At 39.7% G+C, this 7769-nt stretch overlaps 1 protein-coding gene across 1 annotated transcript; it reads left to right on the forward strand.

Moving 5' to 3' along the window:
• Positions 1-276: 276 nt before the first annotated feature.
• On the forward strand, positions 277-7290 carry LOC131018702 (uncharacterized). Its single transcript, XM_057947432.1, has 6 exons — positions 277-729; positions 804-898; positions 4404-5672; positions 5985-6636; positions 6734-6910; positions 6967-7290. The coding sequence occupies exons 1-6, from the start codon at positions 277-279 to the stop codon at positions 7288-7290; spliced, it is 2970 nt and encodes a 989-aa protein (XP_057803415.1).
• The last annotated feature ends 479 nt before the right edge of the window (positions 7291-7769 follow it).

Below are 7769 nucleotides of genomic sequence, written 5' to 3' on the forward strand. Positions count from 1 at the left end.
TTCTGAAGTGTAAAGGGCGGAGACCTAATCCACGACTCAATTTTAATTTTGATGAATATTTTAGTTTGGAACGTCCGAGGGCTCACGGACGAGTCTAAACTGATTCTCAAAGAGCACAGTCGCTCTTTTTCTCCGCTGATTATTGGTCTTCTTGAGCCCAAAACTAAGTTCTCTAAAATTCCTTTTTCTTATTGGAATTCTCTCAATGTTGTTCCTTGTCACCAAAATGCTAGAATCTCCAAACGTTCCAACATTTGGTGTTTTGTTCATCCGGACATGAATGTTACTGTTCTTCTTTCTTCTGAGCAGGCGGTTATCTTACACTGTTCGTGGAATAATGATTCGTTTAAGGTGGCCATTATTCACGGTGCAAATAATTATTTGGAAAGGCATCAATTATGGCTGGATCTTCTTAATCACATCTCTGGACCTTCGGTGTGCATTGGGGATTTTAATGCGGTAAAGGGCGCTCATGAGAGGAGTAGTGATTGTTTGCCTAGTGCCATTTCTTGCATGGATTTTCGGGAGTTCATTGAAGCCACGGGTTTCATCGAGCCTTCCTTTGTTGGTTTGAAATTCACGTGGTCCGGTCGTAGATTTATGCCGTCTCACGTTGAATCCACTATTGACCGTGCTCTTTTTCTGAAGACTTTGCGGATAAGTGGAACGCGGTTTATACGCAAGCTCTGCCTCGGAATACCTCTGATCATTCGCCCCTTGTGCTCCATTGTGACAAGAATTTGAGGGGTAATACCAGGTTCTTTAAATTTTTACATATGTGGACGCTACATGATGGTTTCCAGGAAATGGTGGCTCAGTCGTGGGAACAGCAGGTGGATAGCAGCTGCCCTATTTATGTTGTCATGGCTAAACTTAATGTCGCAGCCCGATATAGCCAGTGATAGCGTATACCAAGTATCGTACGACTAATAAAAATAATCGTGAAAGAAATGAAATTTTGCATCTTGTATTAGTGGAAGCATTTGCAATTTATACTCATTTCCAAGAAAGATTTTAAGACCAAAAATAATTACTTGCTTGGGTAAAACATAATTAGGCGATTCGAGACTTAGCAAGGGTTTGAAAAGTATTTTTCTCTTATGGGATTTTACAGGCAATAGCAAATTAAATAAGGAGTTTCATCAGAGTTGTGCAGCGAGATACGTTACTATATGTTTGAAGACATATAGCAGGGAGTTCAATTACTTATAGAGTCAAGCAATAAGATAAGTGTGAGACATAGGAAAGACACAGCCAACTGACAATTCCAACAGCCTTCACCCATCCTCGCGCCAAGCCAGACCTGCACATTTAGAAATACATGCAGGGCTGAGTACCAAAAAGCACTCAGTGGACTCATGCCGGAAATAATTGAAATGTTGCTCTTAGAGCTATATGTCAATCTTGCCCTTTTCAATGCATCAACAGGATTTAAGTGAGATTAAAAATACTTGTTCATGTTTTTCTGTCATAAACTCATTTGCATCATCATAATAATATCATTAGTCTGCAGACAATATATATTCAGGGTATGTGCCAACTATGAGAACTCATACATCATATACATATTAGGTGGAGAGAAGGAGGCCTCCTTCAAATCACCGTGATCGACCGACTAGAGACGGCTCACGATCACCTCTGCGCACAAAACCTTTACTGTCATATAGCTCAGTTAAAGGCCGATATCTTGCATCATGAACATAGTCATGTCTTTCATAGAGGCAGCATACCATACTTCATACTCATCAATAATAAATATGGCAAGATGACAATTTTTATAATACTTCAACAATAATACTTTAACATGCTTCATTTTCATAAGATTTTGCATTTGAACTCTTTATCATGGTAGCTTGCCATAATAGAGTTAGAATAAAGCCCACCTGTCTCAAGGGTCGATGACGTAACGCTCAGAGTCGTACTAACGCCGGCCGTCACTCGAACCTTTGGTGGTGCACGTGGTTTAGATTTCCATGTGACAAAATAAACTCTAGTTAGAATTTAATCTAACTAATATCTAATACTTATACTTTCATCATGTGCTTAATCTCATCTTATAACTTCTCTACTATTTACCCAATTGGATATCTTATCCAATTAAAAGACTCTCAATCCTAGGTAAATAGAATTCAAATAAATCACTTAGTCATTCATACTTCAATTTACTCAATTATTCCATATAATATATTTATGAATTATCTCGATATTCAAGTGACTTAAAAGTCACTCTATGAACTAGAAATCTTTTACCCTTGTAAATAAATTCTCAAATATTCATGTAAGCTTTGGAAAATATATAAAATTTTCTAGTAGCATTTTCCTGCCATAACATGGTATATATCTCCACCAAAACTTTTAAAAATCCTTAAAACAAAATCGAGGTAGAATTTTTCGGACACCTACAGTTTACCATTCTGTTCTGCCTCAACTTTAACGAATAAACTGTTTTAACTCAGAAATCTCCTGGATTCAAGACTTATACCGATGAAAACCTCTTTGAGTCTAGTTTTTCTTAAAAAAATGTAGAGTGAAAAACTCCAAGTGGTTTAAGAGATATGGGTGTTTTCCCACAGTCTACCAGATTCAGCAGTTTTGCACGACTGGAAGTTAGGATTTTTAAAAATTAGTAAACATTGTCCAAATGGTTTGAAATTTGATGTGCATCGGTATAATACATGTATCTTTCTGTCATAAAACTTTGAGAGGCTGAATGTTTTTTTAAGTCACTGAAACGTGTGACTCTAGGGACTATCCTTCTAAATTTTCGGCGGAAATGCGCAGTAAAAGTTTTATGTTTTAAAAAGGTAGTAAACAAGGTCCAAATGATTTGAAATTTTACCAGAGCTTACAAAACATATATCTATACACCATAAAATTTTGAAGATTTTTTTAGACGAGGGAAACCTCGTCGACTCATCAGTCCAGAACGTAAGAAAACTTCCTGAAATGGTTGAAATAATAACATTTACTCATATCCTTTTAGATCTATAATTTCACCATCATTCTCATGCATTTTCTCACTAAGACTCATCATTCTTCAATTATCATAACATATAACCCTCTCAAGGGTTTTCAAGAAATATATCTTCCCTTCTCATGCATCTAACATGTAGAGGTGTATAAGCATATGAAAAGTAGTTGAAAGTTGAAAGTTGAAGGAGTTCATAATGCTTTCTTTCACTAAAATTTTCGAAAATTATACGTAGAGAAGGAACTATCATGCTTCAATATGCTTCAATATACATGCTTATTCATCATGAAAATATATACATAACATAAGAGGAGGATTTGAAGGTTACTACCAACAAGATCAAGGGAGGTGGAGTAGAGGATGGTGCGTAGGATTCTTGAAGCTTGTGCTTGAAGGTTGGAGCACTCTTGGTGGCTTTGGTGTGAAGGTAGAACACTTTTGGCTTCCTTAACTCTTTCTATAAATGGTGAAACAAGAAAAGAAGTGTGGTGGAGTGAGGAGGGGTGGCTGCCGAAAAATAGAGAAGAAGAAGAAGAGAGAGAGCTTGCCTTGATGAGAGGTGACGTGAGGGTGTGATTTCTTTCATAAATGCAAATCTTGTAGTAAATAGGATGATGGTGGTGAGGATGTCATGCTCTTAATTGTGCAGGAGAGTGAGAAGAGAGAGAGAGACCGAGCAAAGGGGGGGAAAGAAAGGAGTGCATGTGCATGTGTGAGCTCAAAATGGGGAGGATGTTGGCTAGATAGGTTAGCCTTTTAGGGGGGGTTGTTAATGGTGCATGTGGTCTTCATTTATGGGGGGAAAAAAGAGTAATGTGGGAGAGAGGAGGGAGCTGCGTGAGGGAGAGAGTGAGAGAGATCGTGAGGGAGAGAGAGTGAGAGAGAGTGAGAGAGATCGTGAGGTAGAGAGAGTGAGAGAGAGTGAGAGAGATATAGATAGATATATATATATATATATATATATGCTTGAAAAATTTTATCTCAAATTTTGTGTGTAGGAATGTATCCCACGAAAATATATCTATTTTCGTGTGGGGAAAATTTTATCTCAATTATGATATTACTAATATCATAATTACAATGCATCAATAAAGTATATGTGAATATTCCACCACGTAAAATATTAATATCTCATAGACATTTCATTAAAAATATAGGGCGAAGATATGTCTCTCAATAACAGGATTTATAAGGCCCGAGAAAATAATATCGCCTCCTATTAAACTCTCAAAATAATTATTATCTCATTTATTCGCCCACGTGCATAATTCCTCTAGCTACTATTTAAAAAAAAAACTCAATTTAAGTTCGAGCTAGGGCACAAATAGCTTCTCAAAATACGAGGTGTTACACTTAAGCGTCTCCAGGGTGAGCTGAAAATTTGGAATAAAGACATTTTTGGACATGTGGAAAATGTTTTGGCTGATTCTAGCAAAGAGCTTCTGGAAATTCAGCAACTGATTGCGGATTATGGTTATTCTGAAGAGCTTTTTGATAAAGAAGTTGCTGCTCAAGCTAGGATTAATACTACTCTTTCCAGGAAACACAGCTTGCTGCGGCAAAAGAGTAGGGTCTCTTGGTTGCAAGACGGAGACCGAAACACTGCTTTCTTCCATAAGATGATGCAATATAAAAGGACGCCGCATTTGATCTCACATTTGACTATTGATGGTTCTATTGAGTATGATCAAACTATTATTAGCAACCATATTGTGAATTATTTTTCTCAGCTTTTCCACGAGACTAGCCAGGAGGAGGTTGATATCACTGCTATTGAGGCTTCGATTGATCCTATGATTGATAATTTTCATAACGCGCTTCTGACCAAGATCCCTGATGAGGAGGAAATCACGGTGGCGGTTTTCAGTATGGATGCTTCGAGTTCACCTGGGCCGGACGGGTTCTCTGGAAAGTTCTTCCAGTCTTGCTGGTCGTTGATTAGAAATGATGTTTGGAAAGCGGTGCGTACTTTCTTTGAGAAGTCTTATCTTCCTCATAGTTGTAACTCCAGCATTATGGTTCTTCTTCCTAAGAAAGATAGGGTGGATGCTGTTGGTGATTTGAGACCAATCGTGTTATCTAATTTCTTTTATAAAATCAACCCGAAGATCCTGGCTTCGCGGCTTAGTGTGGTGGCTGCCAAATTTGTTTCGGGCAACCAATTTGGCTTTATCAGCGGCAGGTCTATACATGATTGTATTATGCTCGGTTCTGAAGGGGTCAACTGTATGCGGCGCACTGGTGGAGGCAGAAATATGGCATGTAAAATTGACATTTCTAAGGCTTTCGACACTCTTCGTTGGGATTTCTTTTTGAAAGTTTTAAAAGTGGGTGGTTATGACGAGAAGTTTATTCGTTGGATTGGAATTCTTCTCCACTCGGCAAGGCTTTCTATTTTGTATAATGGACAGTCTCATTGCTATTTTCCTTGTTCTAGAGGTTTTAGACAAGGGGATCCTCTTTCGCCCATTCTGTTTGCTATTGCGGAAGATGTGCTTCGTGCTCTTTTTAGAAATTGTGTTGCTTCGGGGCACTTGGTTCCTATGTCGATGAAACGGGGCAGCATCTTCCCTCCTCACCTCCTGTTTGCGGATGATATTTTAGTGTTCTGCAAGGCTTTTACTGTCAATGCTACTACCATCCAGAATATCTTGTCCTTCTATGGTTCTCTATCAGGGCAGAGTTACAGCGCCGCTAAATCGTATGTTTATTTTTCGGATAAAGTTCCTAATCATCTTCGGCGAGCGGTGGGGTGGATTATTGATTTCAAGAGTGGGTCATAGCCGTTTACTTATTTAGGTGTCCCTCTTTTTGTTGGGAGGGTTCGTGCTAATGTTTTGAGGCCTATTCATGATAAAATTGTGAACAAATTTTCACGTTGGAAAGGCAAGCATCTTTCTATGGCTGGGCGGGTCTGCTTAGTTGAGTCGGTGATCCAGAGTTCTTTGACACATTCCATGATGATTTATCGATGGCCGCGATCTTTACTTAAAGATCTTGATGCTAAATGCAGGAACTTCATCTGGACTGGAGATGCGAACAAACGTCATTCTCATACGGTTGCTTGGGCGAGAGTTTGTGCCATTAAAGAGGAAGGTGGCTTGGGCATATGTTCTTTCTCCATGATGAACAAGTGTTTCCTCATGAAACGAGCATGGAATATCATTAGAGAGAGGGAGTTCGATTATGATTTGATGAGAGAAAGATATCTCAAGACCTTCGGCCAGGTTAAGGTAGTCACTGCTCCTTCTTCGATTTGGTTGAGCGTTCGCAGTGAGATTCCTCAACTTATCAACGACTCTTACTGCTATATTGGCACGAGGGATTTGACTAGTTTTTGGAACGATGATTGGCTTGGTTTCAGGATTGCGGATAAATGTGGGGTGCCTCATTTTGTTCGTGACTTTCTTACTCAGTCCGTGACGGACTACTTCTATGATGGTATATGGCATTTTACACAGAAGTTCATTGATGCTTATCCGGATATTGTATGCGCCATTTTAATTCTCCCGATCGGTGATGATCATGATACTAGATTTTGGAAGCCTTCTCTTCACGGTGAGGTTACTTCCGCCTTGGCTCTTGCTCACCATTGTCACAGATTTCCGAAGGTTAAATGGGGAGTGTGGATTTGGGAACGGCATATTCCTGTTCGGAGATCTCTAGTCTGTTGGCGGATTCTACATGGAAAAATGCCAACGTTTGATCACCTCATCCAACATGGTCTCATTATGCCAAACCGTTGTGTTTTCTGCATGGCAGATGCCGAGACCATGGATCATATTTTCTGGAGATGTCCTCAAGTTAGGATTATTTGGATTGAGTTTCTGGGTTGGTTTAATCAAGGGAGCATTTTGGACGTCCAGGATATTCATAGCCTTTTGGTGGCTGCTTGGAATAGCGAGCTTAGTTCTCAAGTGGCTTGCTTCTGGAAAGCTAGTATTTTAACCATGCTCTGGTGCCTTTGGACACAGAGAAATGGCTGCATTTTTTAGGATGCAAAGTTTGTGGGTAAACAAGTTATTCAGTTCATTAAAGTGGCGTTCCTTGATATTGAGCAGAATATTAAGAAGATTGGTTGCATGGCTAATTCTTGTCAAGATCTTATGGTGTTAAGAAATCTGGGGGTGAAACCGAGAGCTGCTCCTCCTCCGTCCTTTATTAACATCTATTGGTGGCCTCCGCCTAATCAGTGGATTAAAGTCAACACTGACGGTTCGGCGCTTGGCGCTCCGGGGAAGATTGCTGCCGGGGGTGTCTTCAGGGATAAGTTCAGTTGGGTTTGTGGATGTTTCCACACCAAAATTCATAGGACGTAATTGTAATAGACTAGAATTGTTTTGAACTCAAGTGTTAGAGTTCGTTTCTAGTTTAGCTTGCGGTATCGAAGACTGAAGACTGAAGACTGCAGATACCAACTGAAGTATCAGTTGAAGACTGATTACTTAATGCGCGCAATGGACTGATACTAAAGTCAAGTATCAGTTGAACATTCCTCCTAGGACTGATCTTCCAACGTTCAGAGGAAGCCACGTACTCACAAAGTACAGCCGCATTAAATGTAGAGATCTCAGGATTTCCTTATCTCGGCAGAGATCATTCCTATCTGGTGGTTACTTTTCAGAGACGTCACATCTCCTGTCCATCAAGAGAGTCGTTTCCACCCAGACAAGGAACCTCGAAGATTGAAGCCTCGGCCCAAATTCGAATTGCTCTCCAACGGAAGAAATCTTGATGACGTTCTACGCCAACGGATCTATTCAAGAGTTCTCCTACAAATAGCACTCGATGATCACTT

Source organism: Salvia miltiorrhiza, chromosome 1, assembly GCF_028751815.1.
Source record: "Salvia miltiorrhiza cultivar Shanhuang (shh) chromosome 1, IMPLAD_Smil_shh, whole genome shotgun sequence".
NCBI classification, from domain to species: domain Eukaryota; kingdom Viridiplantae; phylum Streptophyta; class Magnoliopsida; order Lamiales; family Lamiaceae; genus Salvia; species Salvia miltiorrhiza.

What these genes read in the sequence shown, in the direction of transcription:
- LOC131018702 (XM_057947432.1), top strand. Translation starts at nt 277, where the DNA reads ATGAATGTTACTGTTCTTCTTTCTTCTGAGCAGGCGGTTATCTTACAC. An exon ending in TTCGCCCCTTGTGCTCCATT is followed by an intron (nt 730 to 803) that starts GTGACAAGAATT and finishes GATGGTTTCCAG; the next exon opens with GAAATGGTGGCTCAGTCGTG. An exon ending in AGTTACAGCGCCGCTAAATC is followed by an intron (nt 5,673 to 5,984) that starts GTATGTTTATTT and finishes TGCTAAATGCAG; the next exon opens with GAACTTCATCTGGACTGGAG.